At 38.8% G+C, this 25,684-nt stretch overlaps 1 protein-coding gene across 7 annotated transcripts in view; it reads left to right on the top strand.

Moving 5' to 3' along the window:
• chd5.S (chromodomain helicase DNA binding protein 5 S homeolog) overlaps positions 1-25,684 on the top strand; it is a 133,582-nt gene continuing 107,898 nt past the window's right edge. For 3 of the 7 annotated variants that reach the window (XM_041571479.1, XM_018227959.2, XM_041571478.1), the window contains exons 1-2: positions 3-362; positions 10,847-10,968. In XM_041571479.1, coding sequence (XP_041427413.1) covers positions 299-362; positions 10,847-10,968 — 186 coding nt within the window. In that variant the 5' untranslated portion in view covers positions 3-298. Of the gene's footprint in view, positions 363-557; positions 628-10,846; positions 10,969-25,684 lie in introns of those variants that run through there. The other 4 variants (XM_018227958.2, XM_041571480.1, XM_041571481.1 and 1 more) reach the window with 3 other exon arrangements.

The following is a 25,684-nucleotide window of genomic DNA, read 5'->3' as shown; positions in this document are numbered from 1 at the left end:
CCATTTTTGTCTCTCTCTTTCTCTCTCCTTCTCTCTCTCTCTCTTTTATTTTCAGGCTGAGGGATTCAGGCAGAGAGAGAGACAAGGGGGGATAATTTCTTTTCTTTAAAAAAACAAAACAAAAGAAAGGCAGCCATCTTTCTTAAAAATAAACCTCACCCTTTTGTACCTCCAGTCAGCGTAGACAGTGGCGGCTGGAACACCTCTGCACCCCTATGGGTTAATCTCTGAAGCCTTTTTTGGGATCCAGATTGCGAAAGAAACTGAAATTGATCTGGGGAGAAGGAGGAGGTGGGATATGCGGGGTCCGCTGGGGATCGAAGAGGACCCGATAGAAGACATGGAGAATGAAGAGATGTCAGGTAGGCTGAATAATGAGCGAGTGAGGGGCAAGTGTTGAATGGAGGAGGATTCCATAGATCTCTGTGCCAGGGGGGACAAGGTGCCGCCGGCCGGTGGGTCCAAGTCGGGGAGGGGGGGGGGAGAAAGACCCTCTTACACTGGGGCGGCCGGAAACGTGAAGGGAGGGAACCGAAACCGGCAAATCTCTGTTTATTTGTGGTTTTAAAGTTTTGCCCTGTTCCAATCCCGTGCAGGAGGGCGAGGAAGCAAAGACAAAGATTGTCTGTTAGTATTCATGGCCTCCGGGGACAAGTCACCAGGGAGCGCTTATTACACGCCAAACCCAATAGGAAGGCGTGTGGTAGCAACATATACCGGTGTCCTTTTCTTTAATTTTCTGTTTGGCTTGTGCGAGGCACTGCCTTAATCGTGTGCATAGATCAGCGGCAGAGAGAAAATGGCTGTGACGAGCTTTTGTTTTATTTGACTGTATGCACATTATTTATGCACTGGGCATGGGATGCTGCAGCCTGTCACATTTACCCTACATATTGCTGCCATCTCATCCCCTGCCAGTCCTGCTTCACTCTGTCTCCTGCTAAACTCTCTCTTACTCCTACATATCTCTAGATATAGCTCTAGAACAAAGTCACCTCTCTGGTACATGGCTTTAATATTCTTTTATTTTTCTTTATTTTCAGCTCCAGTTGCTTTACCCTCATAATAATACAAAATCATGGTTCAAAATCAAAGCAAAGCCCCAGGCAGGTAGCAACAGGGCATTGTTCCCAAAACATATTGAAAATACAGGTATGGGACCTATTATCCAGAATGCTCGGGACCTGGGGTTTCCTGGTAACGGGTCTCTCCGTAATTTGGATCTTCACACCTTTAAGGAAAACTATACCCCTCAAACAATGTAGGTCTCTATAAAAATATATCGCATAAAACCCTGCTTCATGTATATAAACCGTTTTCATAATAATATACTTTTTTTTAGTAGTATGTGCCATTGGGTAATCCTAAATAGAAAACTGCCATTCTAAAAAATAAGGACCGCCCCCTTGGATCGTATGATTCACGGTGCACACAAACATACCAAATAAATCATACTTGTTAGGTCACATGAGCCAATTAACAGACAGAGTTCTGTCTTTTGCTTCCTGTGTCGGACTGGCCCACCAGGATACCAGGAAAACTCCCGGTGGGCCCAGGTGTCAGTGGGCCCTCCTGCTGCTAAACATTTGGCTTATTTCATGGCCGTTCCGTATTTCTATGTGAACAAAGAGGCTAAATAGATGGAATAATAGATTGTAGTATGTAAAGAAAAGAGACTAGGAGAATAGAGGTTAAGCGAGGAGAGGAAGAATAATAGTACTAAGAGTGGGCCCCTGGTCTAAGGTTTTTGGGTGGGCCCCTGTTGTCCCACTCCGACACTGTTTGCTTCCACACTTCTTCCTGTTACAGTTAGAGCTGCAGTATTTCTGGTCAGGTGATCTCTGAGGCAGCACACAGAATATCACAAAATGGTGGTTCAAGGCAAGAGATGTAAAAGGGCAATATTTACTTAAATATATATATACCAGTTTGGTAAGATTCTTTGATATGCCACTTAATTTGATATAAACTATCTGTTGCTCAAGTATTCATTTTGGGGCTAAAGATTTCCTTTAAAGAGATACTGACACCAGAAATTAAATCTTTTTTTTCATGTGCCATAAAATTGACTTTGCTTGCTACTTATAATTTTGCCATAAAGTATTTGCCCAATGCTTTTTCATAAACTATCTGACTCCCTGTGTTCATCTATGAGGGGCTGCCATATTTGTGCAGCAGGAGTCCGTTAGCATTAGAAACTTTGACAGGGTGAGATGAGACAGTCAGGTTGGCAAAACTTCAACTAACAATTACTTACAAAAACAAATCTCTCTGCACAAAACTGCATGACCTATAGGTAACTTTTAATGTACATTCATATTTTAAAAAGTAGTTTTTTAGTGTCAGAATCACTTTGTCTACTAAAAAATCTTGCAAACATAAAATAAACCTAATAGGATTGTTTTGCTTCTAATAAGGATTAATTCTATCTTAGTTTGGATCAAGTACAAGGTACTGTTTTATTGTTACAGAGAAAAAGGAAATAATTTAAAAAAAAGTTTGATTATTTGATTATAATGGAAAGACGGCCTTTCCCTAATTTGGAACATTCTAGATAACGGGTTTCCCGATAACAGATCCCATACCTGTACTTTCTTTTTAGCCAGCATAGGTAGTCTTTTTCATTTATTTTTTACATTTTCTATGCCTTTCTCGTTATAATGTTGAGGTTCTAATTGCCTGACATAAACACGCCTAGGTTCTCCCATGTGCTGAGAATAAAAAAATATACTGGCAGGCGGCAGTGGGATCTGTCCCTATGCTAATGCCAGTCCTGTTTGAAAATACCAGGGGAGAACTTCATCAAGGAATGCAAGCTCCATTCACTCTTAAAAAACTATATCCAACTGCGTGCTTCTGATTATGCCTGAGCGGGGGAAAAAGATTCCACTTGTATGGCACAGTTGCATATCTGGATTTTAATATAATTCAGCCTGATCTAGATTCAGAAGAGAAGCTTTGATTGTAAAGCAGATCCAGATCATGGCATGAAAATGTGATGCACATCAGATGTAGGTTGGGATTGACCATGCATGATGATCTTGGCACGTGCTGCCGATCAATTTGATTAATACACTGACATCTGATGGCATCATGTGAACAGACTGGTACAATTCTCATAGAGTTAAAGGGGTCATAATTTAATCCAACTAGTCAAAGCAAAAAAACATATTTAGATGAATTAGATAAAAGGTATGAAGCCTGAATTGATGACTGATCTATGCTTAGTATTTGTCACTGACTATACTTTGAGACTTAGCTGCCTTGAAAAAACACGTGATCATAGGTTTCTTGCAATCTACTACCTAAAGGTTCACCTGGCTTCTGAAAACGAAATGTTGTATAAATATCCTTTAAAAAATAATTAATTCCTAGGAAGAAGTATTGCAAGAATTGCATCCTATATTGTTTGACATTATTCCTCCATCAGTGGCCTCTCTCCCCTCTATAATTTTATTGGTATAAAGCAATTCTATTGTGATGTCATGTGCTGGGAGGGGGGAGATTGTTTGTTCCCTTTGTTCCCCATATCATGTGTATCATATATTAATTTACCCTGAAAAAAGCATTTCCCTACTTTTTTTTTTACCAGGAACTTTATAGCTTGAATTGCAATTGCTAGTGCCATAGCAATTAACCAATAATAATTCAGTATAACCCAAAAATAAAAACAATACAAAGTTCTTTAATTTGCATGATGATGATTAAATGAAGAGGTTCCCCAAATAGCTCTGCATATTAATTTTCTGGAGGAACATGTATTTCTAACAATACTTTTATGACCTCCATAGGTGTCATCATCATCATTTATTTATATAGCGCCGACAAGATACGCAGTTTAGGTGTCCTAATATTAGGGCAGTATTCAATAGAAGGTGTCTATTAGCTTGCTAGGAATCCAGCTGTGCATTGCGCTTTAATACTGATTGTCCATACATTCACTCTCCCTGGCATAGGCTTGGATGTAATACAAGATATAATACACAAAAGCCATGAATATCCTGTAAATGATATCCTTATAAACTGTGACTACTGATGTCATCAGTTATAAACGGTGAGTTGTGATGTCATTTATGTCACATGACTCCTAAAACTTGTGTATTATAATAAATAAAGTACCCCCAGTTGCAAAATATGAGGATATTAGAAGTAAACTCGGAGTTCCATGACCTGTATAAAAGCACGAGGCCGATGGAACTCCTCAGTGACTTATAATATCCTTATATTTACAAAAGGGGGTACTTTATTCACTATATAATAATAAAGTAATCCCTACTAGGTATAATAAGGATATTACATGTAACCAAGCAGTTGCGTGATTTTAAAGACACAAGGCCACAGGCTGAGTGCATTTCTAACAATATAGAATGCTGAGTTGACTTGTAATAGCCACATTTTTCACTGCAGGGGTTACATTAATTATTATAATTCTATTAGGCCATTTGATTTATGTTTAGAATTATTGATGCCCAAATACAGCAATGTACAGAATGTGTTATGTAATACAAACTTGGGCCAGGGGTGGAAATATATTGAGGGAGTTACTGCTTGGAAAAAAATGTAGGGGTAGGTGTGATTTACAGTGAAAGAAGGAGGGCAGTAAAAACAGATGGGTATTTAGTTTCTTAAATTTGGAGATAATATACACAATTGCTTCTAAAAATTTTGTTTATTGCAAAATGGGCACTACATCATTCAATTCCTTCATCAGGTCATTCAAGTTATTAAAGAATGGTCAGCATCTAATATGCACACCTTTTTTGAAAGGTAACAAGCCACAGTAAGTCATCACCATATATAGTAGGTACCACGCTAAACAAAGCAAGTGTTCAGTCCCACTAAGTCAATTTTAACATGTTGAATGTATTTGTAAGTGTAATATAATATTGTTGTACTAGACTTAAGGAGATGCAACATTTTGTTGATGGTGGAAAACCTAAGGATCATTTCATTAAAGGGATACTGTCATGGGAAAAAAAAATTTTTTCAAAATGAATCAGTTAATAGTGGTGCTCCAGCAGAATTTTGCGCTGAAATCCATTTCTCAAAAGAGCAAACAGATTTTTTTATATTCAATTTTGAAATCTGACATGGGGCTAGACATATTGTCAATTTCCCAGTTGCCCCAAGTCATGTGACTCGTGCTCTGATAAACAATCACTCTTTACTGCTGTACTGCAAGTTGGAGTGATATCACCCCCTCCCTTTCCCCCCCCCCCCAGCAGCTAAACAAAAGAACAATGGGAAGGTAACCAGATAACAGCTCCCTAACAAAAGATAACAGCTGCCTGGTAGATCTAAGAACAACACTCAATAGTAAAAACCCATGTCACACTGAGGCACATTCAGTTACATTGAGAAGGAAAAACAGCTGCCTGCCAGAAAACATTTCTCTCCTAAAGTGCAGGCACAAGTCACATGACCAGGGGCAGCTGGGAAATTGACAAAATGTCTAGCCCCATGTCAGATTTCAAAATTGAATATAAAACAATCTGTTTGCTCTTTTGAGAAATGGATTTCAGTGCAGAATTCTGCTGGAGTAGCACTATTAACTGATGCGTTGTTTTCCGATGACAGGATCCCTTTAATAAGAAAGAAAGAGTTTTGTTTGATTCAGGTCCCTCCACTGGGACTTGAAAAATAATAGGCCCTTATTCCATATAATATTGGAATATTTCAAAAATATTATGTATATTTGGTATCTCATATACAATTGGTATTATTGAGATTCAATAGCTCCTGTTACTCTTGTATAGAAGACCAGCAACTTTCAGGAATAAGCTCTTAACCACAGATCTAAAACATGTGCCCTCCTTGGACCTCAACAAAATAGTAGGTTTCCATGCTGGCCATGTGTACAATGCTTGTTTGCACAGGTACAGGACCTGTTATCTAGAGCCTGGGGAATTCTATAAAATGTCAGAATGGTTAAAGAGTTTGTATGTGGTATAATGATTTACTGTATGGGAAAGATTGGATACAGTGTGCACTATACAATAATTAGAGTGTACCAGGGATGATGTTAGCAACATGTGCTTTTGAATGAATGAATAATTGGATTATTCACTATAGAATGATTAAAAAAGTGTGCATTATAGATTACATGATAACATGTGGGTAGTATGGTTAGAGCAATGGTCCCCAACCAGTAGCTCGTGAGCAACATGTTGCTCTCCAACCCCTTGGATGTTGCTCCCAGTGGCCTCAAAGCAGATGATTATTTTTGAATTCCAGGCTTGGAGGCAAGTTTTGGTTTCATAAAAATCAGGTGTACTGCCAAACAGAGCCTCAATGTAGATGACAATCCACATAGGGGGCTACCAAGTGGCCAATCACAGCACTTATTTGGCACCCAAGAACAATTTTTTTGCTTGTGTTGCTCCCCAACTCCTTTTACTTCTGAATGATGCTCACGGGTTCAAAAGCTTGGGGATCCCTGGGTTAGAGTATGTGTCATAAACTGATCACAGTGCTTGGGATATAATACTTAGACTGCATGGAATAGCATTTCAGTTAGTGCCATACACTATATTAGGTACTATAGTTACAGTGTGTGCTATCAAAGGATTTGAATGTGGAAGAAAGAGTGTGCAAGTGTGATTGCAGTGTTTGGAATAGTATGGTTGCAGTATTGTGATACAGAATATTTTTGTTAGTGTGTGAAAAATAATGGTTATAATGTATGCTGTAGAATGATTAGTGGGATAGAATGGTTATATTTTGTGCTATAGAATGATTGCAATATATGGCATATTTGGTTAAGCTGTGTGCTTTAAAATTATTCCATTATATGGGATATAACGGTAACTATGTCCCATTGTATTGGATAGAATGGGTACAATTTATGCAATAGACTACTTGGAGCGTATGGGACACAATGTCTAGAATGATTACTACAGTGTGTTATAGAAGGCTAGAATGAATTTAAATTACATACATAGTTACTTAGTTAATTTGGCTTGAAAAAAGACGAAAGTGCAAATAAACCCCACTTGTATCGCATTTATCAATATTCATATATTAAACTAACTGCAGATCTTTAGAACACCATAGCCTTGAATATTATGCTTATATAATCACATCACATAGCATTCCACAACCTCACTGCCCTCAGTGGAGTAGGAAGCACCTACCCTGATTGGGTGCTGAAGGGTTGGGTTACAGTCAGGAGGTTTTTGTCAACCCACACATAACTACAGTGCAGGAAGCCGGCAGCATTTTTCCACTGCACTGTAGGATAGGGACCAGTCAACAGTTATACTGTGTGAAAGTGTGAAAATAGTGGGGATTTTTAAGTTATGTTATATTTCTCTATTAATATCTTTATTAAAGGACATGTAGGGGCCCATTCACTAAGTTCGAGTGAAGGAATAGAGGAAAAAAAACGTAGAATTTCGAAGTGTTTTTTTGGCTACTTCGACCATTGAATGGGCTACTTCGACCTTCGACTACGACTTTGAATCGAACGATTCGAACTAAAAAACGTTTGACTATTCGACCATTCGATAGTCGAAGTACTGTCTCTTTAAGAAAAAACTTCGACCCCCTAGTTCGCCACCTAAAAGCTACCGAAGTCAATGTTAGCCTATGGGGAAGGTCCCCATAGGCTTTCCAAGTTTTTTCTGAACGAAGCATAATCCTTCGATCGATGGATTAAAATTCTTCGAATCGATTATTCCTTCGATTGTTCGATCGAACGAATTACACAAAATCCTTCGACTTCGATATTCGCAGTCGAAGGATTTTAATTCGGCAGTCGAATATCGAGGGTTAATTAACCCTCGATATTCGACCCTTAATACATCTGCCCCGTAAAGTCTGTTTCTCTGGGTGGTGCCTCAGGCAACAGCAGCCTGCATGTTACCAGGGGTGGCAAAAAGCAGCTCATGGTAAATCAAAGAGCCAAAATGACGATCTTTATATTGCAATTTTAGCTCTTCTAGTGCAGAGAGTAAATTGCACCAGCACTGGGGGGTGTCTAATGTTTTGGCACCTCTCCTACTGAAATAAGCTTTTTTTGTACTTTAGGGACTGGAGCCTTTCCAGGGACCTATAAAGATACTAAATTATGTTTTCATCCCTTGAGTTAAATCACTTGTTTTTTTTGCAAGACAGTATTGTATTTGTTTTGTGGAATAGAATGAGGAAAATAGCTTTACCGTTTGATATTACATCAGTGATTAGAAAGTTAACAACTGAATTTCAATACCCTGGCGCAACACATTTTAAAAGGACATGTGAAACAGCAAGAAATCCCAAGAAATCTTTGTCAAAGCTGTTTGGATTGTTGTAATAAGGTGCGAAGTTGGTAATTGCAGTGGGACTGTGTAATTATTTTCCCCTTCTAATCATTGAGGTGTATACTGTTTATAAGTGATAAATATGTCACCAATTAGACGTGCTGTGCCAGAATTAATGAGTGTTGATCTGAGCCACAAGGCACTTGACACTTCATAAAATGGTCGATGACAGTAAGGGTTGGGTTTGGCCTTTTAAGTGGCAGCAACAGGAAATTAATTGTCCCCAAATGCATTGAACAGCGGTAAAGCTTAGCACAGGCCAGTAGGAATGGGGTGTTTTGCTGAGTATTCTTATTAATGGGGAAAATACGATGGTGTATCAATGCAGCGTTTTCTCAACATATAGAAAAGTACACTATACACAGTTAGTATTGGTCAGTAAAATGAGGAACTCATTTACTTGGTGTTCTGGGACATCTCAGGGCAGTATTACATAGAGTCGGAATAATGTGACTGTTAGTATTTAGGGCCCTCTTAGCCTACAGTTTCATTCTGTAAGTTTGATAATTCAATCCAAGACCCCTAGTTGTTATAAAAGTATTGTAAATAAATAAATCATGATGGCGTTTAATTTTATTCACTTTTAGTAAAACCGAAGTGGTCTGTTTCTTTGTCAGAGTTTCCTTTACACTATAGATGGGGTAATTGTGTTTTAAAGGGAAATGTATGTAATATGTCATATGCTTCCTTTAAGGGAAACTATAGTTAAATGAGAAATATTTTTGTAAGCCACACACAAACACAAAGTATAGTCTAGTCCTAGATAGTGTACAACATGGAAGTGCTGTATAGTATTAGTTGGAGCAAAAGAAAAGTACCACATGGGTTTCATGTATGTGCTTATTTAGGGCTGTTATATCTACTCTTTCTCTTGGAAATAATAAGTACTTAGGATGTTATGTTTAGTTAAAAGGGAATAGAAGACATTGTATGTCTTCTATTGGATGATGTAGTAGTGTCATGGGCCTTGCGGCTCCGATTGCGGAGAAGTCCGGACCAAGGAGGAAGCACTAGGTAGAAAGTCCAGTAGCCAAAGGGTCACGAATAAGTGTAGTCAGGATTCAGGCAAGAGTGCAAAGGCAGGCAGCACAGAATCGTTGTCAGGAACAAGGCAATGAGTCAGAAGTTCAGCAATCAATAATATAGGAATTATGGAGCACCCAGGAACACTAGTGAGCATGTCTGTAATCGGGCACTGGACCCATGACCTCAATATCCTCTTCTGTGCATTAAAAAATGAGGAAACTGTAGAATTCCCACACCAAACGAGGAGCATGGACATCAGATTGTTTTACCCAGGAACTGTAGTAATCCTCTGGAAAATCTTGAGTCCAAAATCTTTTCCAATTCATATTCCTGTTGACCATTCACACTGACAGAAGTAGGAGATTGTTCAGACGAAAAAAGATTAATGATTACCAGTTTCACCAGAGACACATGGAAACATTTGGTATTCGCATCTCAGGGGGTGTTGAAGTCTGACAGCCACAGGATTAACAATCCCCACAAAGGGAAAAGGACTAACAAACTTTGGACCCAATTTAGGGGAAAGAATTTTTAAAAAGCCACACTTTGTACCCTACTTTATACTGAGGGGAAGATTTCCATCTTCGATCGGCATAGTTTTTGTTGGACAAAGCACTTTTTTCCAAATTTGCTTTAGTGGCAGACCAAATGGCGGACATGTGGGCCACATGATCATCAGCAGCTGGAACATCCGACAAGAGAAAGTCTTGAGAGAAGGCCTGAGGATGTTGCCCAGAAACTGTCAGGAATGGTGACTTGCTAGTCAGGGGCGGAACTAGGGGCAGGCAGAAGAGGCACCTGCCTAGGGCACAAAGATGTGGGAGTGCTGGGTAGGAACCTGTTCAAAAGACTTCTGCCTACCCTTAGTCCCGGTGGTTCGCTCCCCTGCTGCTCTCGCCTTCCTCCTCTCTCCTCCCCTCCCCTCTATCACTCCTCTGCCCCCTTCATTACACTCGCGAGCGTATATACACACACAGGGGGGTGGTGGTGGCCGGGGTAGTTGACCTGGTGCCTAAGGCGTCCTGACAGCCTGGCCCTACTGCCAGTGGATGCGTGACAAGCGTTGTTATGAGCGAATTCCGCCCAGGGAAGTAGATAAGACCAATCATCCTGACAGAGGGATACGTGACTTCCCAGGAACTGTTCCAGCGCTTGGTTTACCCTCTCAGCTGCCCCATTGGATTAATGATGATAAGCCGAGGAGAATTGAATAGCAATACCCAGATTCTTACAAAACAATCTTGTTCCCAGTGTCAATAGATGTAAATGATGTTGCATATTCTTTTATGCTTAATTAAGGAAAGAATATTCTAAGCGTAGAACAAGAAATGCAATGAGAAAATAGTGTTCACCACATTTATGTGTGTGTCTTTGAATTCTGCACCCAAAAACATGATGAAAATCAGAATATGATCAGCTCTTTTATGCTTGTAGTACTGTAGACAAGTGTTGTTAACTTCCAGTTGTGCATGTACAAAATTAGGAAAATTAGGCCTTAATCTGTTCTTAATATTTTACAGAAGAGGAAGCTGGAGGTATGGAAGCAATAGACTTTTTTTCTGAAGAACTCCCCCCTAAGAGAAAGAAATCCAAAAAATCCAAGGAAGGCAAACTATCGAAAACTAAAAGAAGAAAAAAAGAGGTAAGATAGACAGAATACCAGTTTTTGTTATGTTATATAAATGCCTGAATGCAATGTCAAATCTGTAGATTCAAACTTAACAAGTTCCATTTTTGCAACAAGCTAACATTAAAAACCTGGTTAATTGTGCTTAGGAATGATTCAATGGAAAGCAAAAATGGAAAGGCAAACCTGAATACAACATTTTATTTGTTGTCCACATTTAGCATCATTACACTGGTCCCTGCCTGATAGCCTTCTGCAGAGGACCTCTGGGGCCCCCTCCCCAACCACATTGGTGCCTGCAGGTAAAATTCTGGGTGTCCCCCATACTGGCTCTGTAACTGCACAGCAGTGTTGGCAGCTGCCATCTTTGACTACGGAACATTCAGTTTCTGGTATCCTGGCAGTTCCTGCCGAGCAGGAGCACTTGCGTGAAAGCTGATCTGGTTCTGGATTCCACTGCACATATTGATCGGCCAGAGTCATGGAACGATGATGCTAATGTGGCTGCACTGGCGGGGCAGGAACTTTTACCTGTAGGCACAACTGTTGTTGGGGAGGAGGCAGAGGCCCTCTGCTGGGGTCTTGAGCCTCTGTTCATTTTATCTGTGTTTGAAATGGGGCAGGCAATTATTTGCCAAATTGGGGAGAATAGTGGTCTACAGAAAGTGTCCTTATGGCTAAAAGTTTTCCTAGCTCTAGACTTAATCCATGACCTACGCTAGGTACGTGTTAGACTCCTTGGTCTCAATGCAAAAAGCAGAGTGGTCTCCTAGAGTAGGATAGCTTACTTAGCAAGACGTGTGCAAAATGTTGGTATCAATTTATTTTTCCTGAATGCAGTGGACTAACTGGGCCCCACAGCAAATTATTTTTCAGGCCCCCATAATGTTTAGAGGTTCACTTGTTTACCAATATTTATTAAAACTGTATATGAATAAGGACATTGTGGGGCCCCTACACCTCTTGCCCCCCCCCTGCAGCTGCAGGGTCTACTTCCTCTATAGTTGCACCCCTGCCTGAATATTATAAAACGCATAAATACCACCTTATACAAATGATTTGTTGCATATGGATTGTCATTATGCGGTCCGTCCTGTAATTAAATTCATATGGGCAAATTTACTAAAGGGTGAAGTGACTAACGCAGGTGGAAATTCGCCAGTGTGGCATCATTTCGGTACTTCGCCGATTTACTAACGGTCGCTGGTGTAATTTCGCTAGCGAAGGAGATAGACTCTAGCGGTACATTGCTCCCTAACTAACGCCTGCCGAATTTGCGCTCTGGCGAATGGACGTAACTATGCAAATTCACTACATTTCCTAACATATGGCACATAAACTATACACTGGGCTCATGTGTAGGGCAATATAACAACTTTATTTTATCTTATTAAGGTTTCCCGGGCTTGTGTAGTGTAATGTATTTTCTGCTACAGATATGTTCATTGAACTTTAACTTTCCTCCGTATGCAAATTAGGCAATGCTAGCGCAACTTCGCTTCAATTGTTGCAGTAATGCTAGCGCAACTTCGCCAGCGTTCGTCGCCCTGGACGCAACTTGGATTTTAGTGCATTAGCTTTGTCCTGTTGATTCTATGCCACGACAACGTTTCGATGTGTAGCGAATTTTCGGAAGTTAGTGAATTTGCCCCATACACTTGATTCTTCTTACTGCTACTGATTCCTGACTATAAGAAGGACATAGATAGTATATAGCAGAAGAAGCCTTTGTCCTGAAAGTCTGTATTGTAAATTATTGACTGCTGCTCTTATTCTGCCATACAGTGCTAACACATAGTGGCATCCCTTCTCTGTTTAAATTTATTCCTGATAAACATATTCTAGCACAGATCACTTTAAACCGAAGTGATACATTTACCATATTAATGTAAATGAATGGAAGTATTCCAAAATAGCATTGCATATCTATTTTACACATTAGGGACCTGATTAGGTAAAACGAATTCCTAATTGTAATTGCCAGAAAGACAAATGGCTAATTGACAACATCACATTTAGTTTAAAAACTAAAATTAACAATTATTAAGGCCTCTAGCACAAGGTAGCTTTTAATGCAATGGAACGTATTTCTATTTATCTGCACTATAAAGAAAATATAATTTCCTATTAAGACTTGTTTCCAGCTGAGGGATATTTCTAGAAGTTAAGGGGGTTATTTATTAAAGTCTGAATGCCAAAAACGCAAAAATTTTAAAAAAATTTTTACTTTAAAATCTGAATTTTTAGTGGAAAAAAAACTAGACTTTTTCGGAATTTATTAAACCCAAAGGGTGTTAAAAATCCAAATAAAAAAGTACTCCAACTCAGACCTGCCAAGTTCATGTAGAAGTCAATGGGAGAAGTCCCGAAGATATCCTGATCCAAGATGGGTTTCGTGCAATAATCTAAAAATGTTTTAGTTTTCAGGCAAAAATACGGAAAAATCTGGCTTTTGGTAGGAAAATCTGAAAAAATTGTACAATTTTCAAGATTTTTTCCCACACAGCAAATTCTCTGGAAAAAGTATTGGTAAATAAGAGGAAAAACCTGTGTGGATTTGGTCGGAGTAGTTTTCAGAAAATACTATTCTATTTTTTATTCAGCAATAAGGGAAAGTGGCCGTTTTAAAAATTTCAAATTCTTTTTTAAAAAGTGTCTTAACTGGTTATTGTTAAGTTGTTATGAACTAGTTATTGATTTGGCTATGTGGGCACTACAGATTTAGAGGGAAGAGAAAATGGAGTAAAACCATGTGAGAATGGGGGATTGTAAAACTTTTGTAAGTATTTCTTTCTTTTATGTTTTTCAATGTAAAAAAACAACTGTGTAAATAGATTGTATGTGCAAAATAAAACATGTTTCTAATATAGCAAGTTAACCAAAACTGTAATCTATAAAGGATGGAGTGACTGGATGTCTAATATAACAGAACAGAACAAAAATTCCTGCTTTTCACCTTTCTAACTCTGAGTTAGTCAGCGACTTTAAGGTGGGCCACATGGGCCATAGCTGTTCATTGAGTTTGTAATTGATCCTCAGCATTCAGCTCAGATTCAAAAGCAAAGGAGAGACTCAACAATGCCTGTAAATTGTAGCATGGACAAGTCGTAAAGTATCTTTGAATATATGCCTTCACTGAGAATGAGGTCCTTAATTGCGCACCGCGATTATCTTGAAGACATGTCTTATTTTATGTCAATGAACTATTATAAAATCCAGCTGCTCCCCCTCCATTGAAGTGACTATTGCCTGGCATTACTTGTTTAAAGTGGAATATTTAAAGGAGAAAGAAAGGCTAAAATTAAGTAAGCTTTATCAGAAAGGTCTATATAAATACACCAGTAAACCCTCAAAGTAATGCTGCTCTGAGTCCTCTGTCAAAAGAAACACTGCATTTCTTTCCTTCTATTGTGTACTCATGGGCTTCTGTATCAGACTTCCTGTTTTCAGCTTAAACCTCCAGGGCTAGCGCTTGAGCATGCTCAGTTAGCACCTCCCCCTCCCTCCTCCCCTCCCTGCTGTAATCTGAGCCCAGAGCTATGCGTGAGCAGAGAAACTCAGGTCGGATGTGATGCCACACCAAGTAAATATGGCAGCTGCTATCCTAAACAAACAGAGATAGCTTCTAGAGCTGTTTACATAGGTATGGTAAAGTATTCTGCGGAATAAATAGTGTTATAGCTTGCACTATTGTGGCTAATCTATTGACAATAAACTGCTTCGGTACCTTTCCTTCTCTGTTAAGGGAGTTATTTACTATATCCAATTTTTTTCTCATGATTTTAAAACAACTTCGACCAAACTTCCATCCACAATTTTACCTTATATCAATAAAATCATTTGGAAAAATGTGGTGCAGGAAAAGACTATAAAATCTCCATAAAATTGTGAAAAAATTAGCCTAGGATTTTTTAGAATTTTTTTTGGATTATCATACGTAACCCAGCCAGGATCATGATATCTTTCAGTAGTAAAAGGGGCATCTGCCATTGACTTCTACATGACCTCGGCATGTTTGAGAAGGAGTACTTTTTGATTTTGGTTTGAGTTTTTAGTTTATCACGAAGAAATGGCATTTTCCCCCTAAGTGTTACCTTTAATTGCCTTCATACAATATGGGCAAATATAGCCAATTGCTCAGCTGAATTTAAGGCACAACGATCAATTAATCATATGCTCCTTGCATCTATTTGACCCGCCAAAAACACTCCCACATTATGTTTGCAATCAATCCATCTGCTGTTTTTGGTTAAAGGATTAGCTTTATTGATTATGCTAAATTAATTGCCCCGATGATTTGTACAGATTTCGTTTTATCGTGGTCCCTGTCATTTATATTGATGAATTGGCATGTTATTTGTAAAATGATTATATCAAGTTTTTATATTTGTGAGTAGAAAATTTACGGTGAACTGTGAGGCAACTGTATACTGTATTTATTATAATACACAAGTTTCAATGAGTCATGTAAGAGAAATGGCATCCTTAAACTCCAATTATAACTGATGACATCACTCTGCACCATTTATAAGGATATCATTTACTGGATATTTATGGCTCTTGGAAGATACAGTATACATGTCAGGCAGGGGCAGATTAATGCAAAGGCTTACCTAGGCTATAGTCCAGGGATCCAGTATGATCAGAGGTCCATCTAGTTGTTTTTTCTTAAACTATTGTTTCTCTTTATGAATCCTTTAATATTTATTTTTATTTGTGCTGGGTCCGGTCTGGTGCACCTGGGAGAAGAAGGCAAGCAAAGTGCGTTTGCCTGAATGCAGATCCAGGCACCAAGCTTTCAATGCAGGGTCGGTTTGGTGTGTGCCGGGGGGTGGGGGTTGTCTGTGAAAGTTGTAGCCTAGACTTTACATCCCCTTTAACTCCAAAAAATCTAGTGCTGGAAAAGACTAAATAAAAAATTGTGAAAAAATCTGAATCTTATGATTTTTTTGGATTATCGCCTGAAAACCACAAATTAATCAGATTATTGTATGAAACCCAGCACAGATCATGATATCTTTCAATTGTAAACTGGACATCTGCCACTGACTTCTACATGATCTCAGCAGTTTTGAGATGGAGTACTTTTTTATTCTGACTTTAGCAGCATCTGGGTTTAATAAACCACAAAAAAATTGAGGGCTTTTTCTCAGAAAAAATTGTGTTTTCCCCTTTAAAACTCAGACCAGAAAAAAACGTATTTTAATAAATAACCACCTACGAAACAACATTTGACGTGGTTTATAGCAATGCAACCCATAGATTCTAAAGCCATTTATAATAAAAAAGTCCATGTCACATTAATTATTTATGTCTGCAAAAAATACAATTAAATATTGTATTGATTTTTATTAATCATTACTAATTGAATCAAACTCAAAAGGGAACACTAACCAAGCCTCACTGATTGATCATAATTAGTGGAATGAAAATAAGCTTGAGCATAGTAATGCTAGTACATGGATAAATAATTCCTAAGAAATCTTTCTTGCTTTTATGTATTTATTATTTATCCTCAAATTAATTCTTGATATATCAGTCCCATAAAGGCAGCTTTATTGATTTAAGAGGCATATCAGCTGCTTTTGGCTTAGAGCAAAGGTTCCATGTACATGGGTATGAATTGGCTGCTGACTTTCTTGACATCCCTGGCATCCCTTGGTAGCCTGTGAATAGTCTCAAAACTACCACCAATTGTTCAATTTGATCTGGCCAAGCAGTGTGACCAGATGCACTTGTGTGTACAGTTCAAGGCTTATGACTTTGCTTGGGCCCTCAATTCGTCCAGTTGTTGGCCTGGGGTCTCAACAATTGGATCAGCCAGATTTTGCCCACCTATTGGTGGCCAGTTTGTCAAAGAATTTCTTGTTCGGCAGTATTTCCGTGTATAGCCAGCTTATGGATGCTTTGTGGTAGAGTCCTGATGCAGTTCGGGTTCCCGCAAAATACCTAGCAAAGAGGTCGGGTTTTTGGCAGAAAGTGCCCGATTCCCAGACCGTGCAGGCAGCTACCTTGGTACCCGGCTAAGGTGCAGGACTGGGCCCTCTCTCTATCCCCTGTGGACATTTTATTCCCTTGCCCTGCGGAATCATTGTCAGAGTGACATCACTTCTTGTTTGCATGGGGGCCCAGATGAGGTTAGTAAGGTCATTGGTCAGTGTCGGTAGCAGTTCTGGATAGGGGGAGTTGGGACCTGTGCAGGACTCTATATTGTGGTATATTCAAACTAGCACACGAACATATTTAAATAGGTGCAGTGTTAAAATAGACATAGTGCTTGTTTCCTGTAGCCTAGTTACATATAATTTCATTTGGTCTATTTTCATTGAACTTCATTTGCCATTTGCCAACCCAGTAGGTAATAACTTCTAAATTTTTTATGTTTACATAGTATATACCCATATTCTTTATTAATTAGCTTTAGGTTTTGATGTTTAATGACATCTGCAAATAAGGACACTGCAATCTTTAGATAATCTACTGTTGGGTTGTGAACATCATTGATATTTATGTTCTTTATAAGAAATACTGCTCTGTGCTCATTATTGTTTGGTGCTGTCCTTTTTTAACATTATTTATGTAGCTGAATCTTGTTTCAATTATTCTTGCTTCCTTTACTAATTCTTAGGCTGCATTATTTGCTATCTTTTAGTACCAGTAAAGCTAGAAAGTGAAATATTTAAAATAACTCCCCCCTCCTGTTTTTACAGGAGTTCATTCAGTTGTGTTTTTTATGTCTTTATTTGCACAAAACAAAACATATCAACAAACAGAATTGAAAGCCATATTATCTTAAAGTTGTACATAGGGTTACATATAAGATATGTAGGAGGTTGGCCTACGCACATGGGTTTCCCCCTGGCCTACCCCCATATCCATCAATTTATGCTGCACCGTGATATACCCTATCACAACAAATCAAAAACGTGTTCACTTTACAGTTGTGGTTTTTAACGAATATACTCCAGCTAAAAACTGTCGAAATCATGTAGAAGTCAATGGCAGATGTCCTTTTTACAACTGGAAGATATTTCTTTGCTTCGTGATTTTTTAAGTTTTTGGATGTTTTTGGCTTTCGCTTTTGCACGACAATACGAAATAGTCATAGTTATTGTGTGACGAGTCAAAAAAAATGCACAGATTCTGTGACTTTTCTGCAACTTTTCTCGTTGTTGGTGCCTTTTCAGTTTGAGTCTTTTAATAAATTTCATGGTTTTAAAGAAAGTGAAATAAAGTTAAGTGATATAAAATAAATAGGCCTCCATGTGTCTCATAAGAAGCAGTAATAATGCTGGCATGGAATTCTGTTAGAAATATGTTGTCGATAATAGAAGTCTGGTTGAATACATTTTTGACTATGAATTGATTTGGTATAACCTGCAAAGTAGAAGCAATTAGTTTGCTTCAGGTATATTGTTCTCTGCATGGGGGCAAGTGTGATTCATCCCAAATAGACACATTTGGGTACAACTTGATGAAACTAACTGCATCAGATGCATTAAAGTACAACTAAACCATAATACTGAATATGGCTTGAAATGCCATATTGTATATATTGAACTTACTGAACCAGTCAAAAGTCATCTATATATAAAGTTGTCAGAGGAGTTTCCCATCTTGGGTTTGTTAGTAGTGTCAGTGACACTGCACATGCTCAATGTGCTTTGATCTGCTGTTAAGCTAATTTTAGGGGTCAGCACAAATCATCAAGTAGAAAATGAGGTTTGTCTGTCATATAAGTTGATGCTACAGGGCTGATTATTAAATACTGATGCTAATCAGGCTGGATTCTGAGCTTCCAGTGTACCAATATTAATTTACTAATCAGCCTTATACCATGACATTTATATTATATATATTTAGTATATTGTGTGTTAGTCCCCAAGCTTACTAACTGACAGAAGGCCAGAACATGTGCAGTGAATCAGCAAAAAAGAAGATGGGGAGCTACAGTCGTATCTAAGTATTTGCCTTGGCAGTAGTTGCCTTGGGCTGGCATTAAAGTCCATAGTTTAATCTGCAACATTTCTAGCCTACTTCTTTAGTTAAGCTTTAGTTCTCCTTTAAGGTCATGGGGTGTATTTACCATGGAAGCCAACGATACCCAGGCTGAGGGCAGCAGCTTTAGTGGGGAACAGGAATTACCTGAAATGTGTATATTTGAATGCACTTGTGTACTTTTTTAAAGAGATACTGACTCCAGAAAAACACATTTTTACACTGTATCTATCAAAACATTGTCTTTGAATGCTATTTATAATTTTACCATAAAATATTTGCCTGATGCCTTTATATTACCTTCCTTACCCCCATGTTCCTCTATGTGGGGGCTGCCTTATTTGTGCAGTAGTAGTCCGTTAGCATAAGAAACTGACAGGTTGGCAAAACAGGTTTAGGAATTTACTTACAAAAGCAGAACTATCATCAAAAAAGATCAGCATGACCTATTGGTAACTTTCAGGGCCTTATTTATCATTTTTTTCTGAGTATTTAAACAAAAAACTCAGACTAAACTAGAATTCATGATGTGACCTTATGTATTCATAAAAACGCACAATTTAATCAGATCAGGGACAAACTCGATAGAATCGAGAAAAACTCCAAATTGTACAAGTTTTTTTTCTGAATCATTCGATTTTTTCTGGCTTTTTGCCTGAAAAGTCTGAAACAGATGAGTTTTGGGATAATATCAGCGCAGACCACAGAAACTTTCAAATAGGATAGGAACCTCTCCCATTGACTTATATACAATCTCAGCAGGTCTGAAATGCTGGATTTTTGGATTTGGACTTTTTCCATCATTATGGTATAATAAATCTTGAGAAAGGGTTTTTTTCCACTAAAGATTTGGATTTCATAGTAAAAAAAAGTTTTTGGCATTCGGACTTTAATAAATAACCCCCTCAATATATATTAATATTTTGAAAAGAAAATTGTTAGTGTCAGTATCACTTTAAGTTCCTTGAAAATCAGAATTTTAATGGAATACATGGGTACAGAATAATATTTGGAATGCATATTTCTTAAAATTGGAAGACCTTATTTTGCATAATGGCCTAGGGCAGCATAGGCTGTTAATAATAATGTCGTGATGGTACAAGATATTTCCTCTAAATAACACCTCACTGATGTTTTGTTAAAGTTTTGCAAACATCTGATTTACCCTTTACAGTAGTTAATGAGACACTGGGAATTTTGACTGCAGAGACTGCGCCATCTGCAGCAGGTTTGCTCTTAAAGGAGAAGGAAAGCTACGGGGCATTTTATTGCCAATAGATTAGCTGCAATAGTGCAAACTATAATACTATATTTATTCTGTAGAATGTTTTACCATGCCTGAGTAAAAAAGCTCTAGAAACTCTCTGTTTGTTTAGGCTGCCATATTAGCTTTGTGTGACATCACTTCCTGCGTGAATCCCTCCCTGCTCATAGCTCTGGGCTCAGATTACTGCAGAGAAGGGGGGGAGGAGCAAACTGAACATGCATTGCTCACGCCCGAGGAAAGGAGGTTTAAGCTGAAGGCAGGAAGTCTGATACAGAAGCCCATGTGTACACAATAGAACAGGGGTCCCCAACCTTTTTTACCCGTAAGCCACATTCAATTATAAATAGAGTTGGGTAGCAACACAAGCATGAAAAAATCCCTTGGGAGCCAAATAAGGTCTGTAATTGGTTAATTGGTAGCCCCTATGTAGACTGGCAGCCTACAGGAGACTCTACTTGGCACTATACTTAGTTTTTATGCAATTAAAACTTGCTTTTCCAAGCCTGGAATTCAAAAATAAGCACCTGCCTTGAGGACACTGAGAGCAACATCCAAGGGGTAGCTCACAAGCTACTGGTTGGGGATCACTGCAATAGAAGGAAAAAAATGCAGTGTTTCTTTTGACTCAGAGGGGTTTCTGGTATATTTAGGTGGACTTTTCTGATAACCTTAAGCCTTTCCTTCTCCTTTAATATATTGAAGTCTGCTTTAATAATTGGGCACTTAATTATTTATTATTTTTATAGGGGTACCACCCTTATCCTTTCATATGCCATAACTTTTGAAAGAAGCATCCTAACAAAACTGCACAATCAACTGAATGAGCTGTATAACATACAGTAACACTTTTACATTTGCTCAGGAATCAGTTTTTTATTGTGGCGTTCCATGTAGAGGTAGTTTTGTGAGGTTCTGCTTGCTTGTTTTCCAGCAGTGAGCACAAGATAAGAAGGTCTGACCTTTCAAGCCCATTGCAGATATCTCATTAATGTCATTAATATTCATTTTTTTTTTTATAAAAAGAGGTGTACAGTTCCTTTTATAGCACTGCAGTGCAGTTCATCCTTGCAGGGGCACCGCATGACACAAACTATAAACACGAATCCCTGACTGAGCCGGGCGTCTCTGCCTTCTGTCCCTTGAGCACACTACTCCTGCAGGAGAGGTAGAGCAAATACTGTCTTAGTTCTTAGAAAATACTCAAACATGAGGCATCATTTGGATGGATCAGGTATATTTTATTTTAACTTGATTTTTGTAAATATATCTGGGAAGGCAATAACACAGACAATTAATAGTAATAGTAAAAGTTAAGGTACAAACAACTCCAAAATATCAGTGCTCTATTTAGTCACTGTCAACAAACAAATTCTCTAAATCACCCTCCTGTTTCATGCTTTTCGTTCAGATATTAATTACATTAAGGTTATATAAGAAATAGTTGTTTATTAAATATAGCAATACACCTTTTCGCAGAAATCAATACTTAAGTAATATTTTCCATGAAAGAGAATGATAACAATGTTTTATGGATGTAGATCTTCATGGGACAACATCAGAGAAAGTAGACATCGCATTAGTAAAGTATGGACATTCCTGGGCTAGGCGAGGAAAATAACAACTAACTTGATTATCGTGTGCCCGAGCACTACAAATAGGACCTTTGCCTAAATCCTTTGGGGGAAATTTAATAAAATTCACAAAGTGCAAAACTTTGAGAATAAAGATTTGCAATTAGCAATGTAATATACTTTGTTAGGCTTTTATTGCATTGTGAATCTTAATTGTGCATTGCGAACCTTTAACACCTGCTCTGGAGTTTCATTAAATATTTTGTTGCACCGATAGGCAATTTTAAGGGGGTTATTTATCAAAAAAAAAATTTCTAATTTATTTAAATAAAAAAAATTCCAACCAAACCAGATGTGATGTGACCTAATTTATTATTAAAAAAGCACAATTTAATCGGATCGGGGACAAACTCGATAAAATTGAGCAAAAGGGAAAGAGTTTTTTCCTGAATCATATGATCACTTTGGGCTTTTTTGGATATTTATCAAGCTCATTCCAGCGCAGACCACAGAAAATTCCAAAAAGGATAGGGACCTCTACCATTGACTTATACAACCTCAGGAGGTCTGAGATGCGGGATTTTTGGATTCTGACTTTTCCATCCTCAGACCACAGAAAATTCCAAAAAGGATATGGACCTCTACCATTGACTTATACAACCTCGGGAGGTCTGAGATGCCGGATTTTTGGATTCTGACTTTTTCCATCCTCGGGGTATAATAAATCAGATTTTTTAATTTTTCGAGTTTTTGGCATTCAGACTTTAAAAAATAACTGAAGATTAATAATTTTTATTAGGCTTTTATTGCATTGTGAATCTTAATTACGCATTGCAAACTCTTGCATAATTAAATGGAAATGGTATTCTAAGCAACTTTCCAATATACGTTCAATCCAATTTTGTCAGCGGTTAAAAGGTATTTGTAAATTTGAAGCGCCTGTCTCTTTTAATTATTTGGTGGTTCTGTCTTCTGAAACATGCAGTCCACTCACATCCACTCCTTCACCCCTGCAACACTAAAGGAAGTTAACAAACTTCTAGCCTGCTCAAAACCCACAACCTGTTCCCTTGACCCCATACCCTCTCGCCTCCTCTATCCAATCTCTGATACAGTCTCTCCTGCACTTACCCACCTATTTAATCTTTCACTCTCTACTGGTACTTTTCCATCCTTATACAAACAAGCACTAATTACTCCTATCCTCAAAAAACCTTTCCTTGATCCCAGCTCTCCCGCTAACTATCGTCCGGTTTCCCTTCTTCCATTCACATCCAAATTACTAGAAAGGCTTGTTTACAAAGGCCTGATCCAGCATCTAGCTCACAACTCGACCCCCTGCAATCTGGCTTCTACCCATCACACTCAACTGAAACTGCACTCAGCAAAATAACCAATGATCTTCTACTGGTAAAGTCTAAAGGTCACTATTCCATACTCATTCTTCTAGATCTCTCTTCAGCCTTTGACACAGTTGACCACACATTCCTCCTAGACATTCTATACTCAGCTGGCATCCGTGACACTGCTCTTGCATGGTTTACATCTTATCTGTCTGACCGTTCCTTTAAAGTTGCCTTCTCTAACTTTACTTCTACTACATTCCCTCTATCTGTCGGAGTTCCTCAAGGCTCTGTTCTAGGCCCCCTGCTGTTCTAGCTCTTCACAACTTTGCTAGGAAAACTTATTCAGTCATTTGGACTTCAGTATCACCTTTATGCTGATGACACCCAACTCTACTTGTCTACTCCTGATCTTTCTAATTCTGTCCTTTCCCAAGTTACAGATTGTTTCTCTGCTGTCTCCTCCCGGATGGCACAGCGCCACCTGAAACTGAACCTCTCAAGAACTCATTATATTTCCTCCAAAATCTTCCCCTGCCCCTCAGAAATCACTCACAGTAAACAACACCACCTTTCATTCCACCACACAGGTATGCTGCCTAGGAGTTATCCTAGACTCACATCTGTCTTTTTCACCACACATTCAAACACTTGCAAAATCTTGTCGTATTCAACTGCGCAACATTGCCCGAATACGACCATATTTCAGTTCACAATCAACTTAAACACCGATTCAGTCGCTCATCATCTCCCGCCTTGATTACTGCAACCTACTCCTTGCAGGTATTCCAACAAGTCACCTTTCACAACTCCAATCTGTTCTAAATGCGGCTGTTGGACTCATTCATCTATCTCGCTGCTCAACATCAGCTGCTTCCATATGCAGCTCCCTTCACTGGCTCCCAATCTCTTCTAGAATCAAATTCAAATTACTAACACTCACTTTCAAGGCCCTTAATAATGAAGCCCCTCCCTATATTTCATCTTTGATCTCCAAATACACTCCTTCACGAAACCATCTCTCTGCTTCTGATCTTCGCCTCGCTTCTCCTCTCATCACCTCTGCCCATTCTCGTCTACAAGACTTCTCTCTTCTTCTGCTTTTCTCTGGAACTCTCTGCCTCGAGCTGTCAGACTTTCTCCTTCTTTCCAAACTTTCAAGCGCTCCTTAAAGACCCACCTGTTTAAAGAAGCTTATTCAATGTACCTTAATTAATCAATCATTGCTCATAGAAGCTCCACTCGCACACCGTGATTGCCCGTTGCACGGTGATGAAGGGATCGGCACCCTCCTACTGCAAGTAGATAAGGAATCACTGGCACACAAAGGGCAGGTGCAAGCAGGGACAAACCCTTGTGTTTTATTAGCAGAAAATGCGATGTGTCGGGTCAGGCCCCTTTATCAAAAGGGGCCTGACCCAGAAACGTCGCATTTTCTGCTAATAAAACACAAGGGTTTGTCCCTGCTTGCACCTGCCCTTTGTGTGCCAGTGATTCCTTATCAATTGTACCCTAACCTTTACTTTGTAAACTCTAATTTGTAGGGCCCTCTAATCCTATTGTACTCTGTAACCCTTGTTTGTTATCCACCATTTATTCCCTGTTTGTTATAACTAAGGTAAAGCACTGCGTATCTTGTCGGCACTATATAAATAAATGATGATGATGATGATGAAACAGTGTTAAATAAGCCAGCTGATTTATAGACCTGTGCAGAAGCATTTCTTTTTCATACAGGTCTCTGGGCAGTGTTCCGTGGTATGTTTTTGTTGTAATAATGAACAGAGAAATTTATAATTGTTACATTAAGAATTCTGACAAAAATCAGTAAAGCTGGCATCGCCTGTGACCAGTCCCTTTGCTAGGCGCAGAGATCATACATTTTTCTATAGCCGCTGTGATATTTCATGCACATAACCTGCCAGTAATAGATGCATGCACTGCAATGCAGTATCTCATTTGCAGTTCACTCTTTGTGGTAAACCTTTTCCCGTATACAGGCAAATACAGAGAATGAATCAGGGGAATAAAGTTGCTGGAAATAATCTTATTAATAATGTTTTATATCAAATTTTATACACTGTAACTGTTCAGCAAAACGTTTGCTTAATTGTACCTGTGATGTTTTTTCTTTAGATTTTTTTTAAATGTAACTGCCCCAAAAATAGTACATACAATGCTGTAGGTGTGCAGGCACATTGCAACTAGTTTCTTTAAGGGTCTGGCCACACGGGCAGATTCGTGGGGGAGATTATTCGCCAGGCCGATCTGCCTTCCTCCGGCTAAAATGTAAATTGCTTGAGGGCTGGCACACGGAACGATTTGTTTTCCGAAGTCGCCCGTAATTGCCTCACAAGGAAACTTCGGGTGACTTTGGAAAAAGAAGCACTCGGTGTGCCTGCCCCCAGACGATTTACTTTTTAGCCGGCGGGAAGGCAGATCGGGGAGATTAGTTGCCGTGAAGAAGAGGAGAGTTGTCGCCAGGCGACTAATCTCCCCAAATCTGCCCGTGTGGCCAGACCCTTAAGGTTAAATATTCCCCAGCTTGTGAG

The sequence above is a fragment of the Xenopus laevis genome, chromosome 7S (genome assembly GCF_017654675.1).
Source record: "Xenopus laevis strain J_2021 chromosome 7S, Xenopus_laevis_v10.1, whole genome shotgun sequence".
Lineage (NCBI taxonomy): Eukaryota > Metazoa > Chordata > Amphibia > Anura > Pipidae > Xenopus > Xenopus laevis.
Note: the sequence above shows the minus strand (reverse complement) of the source record. Positions and strands in the feature narration are given on the sequence as shown.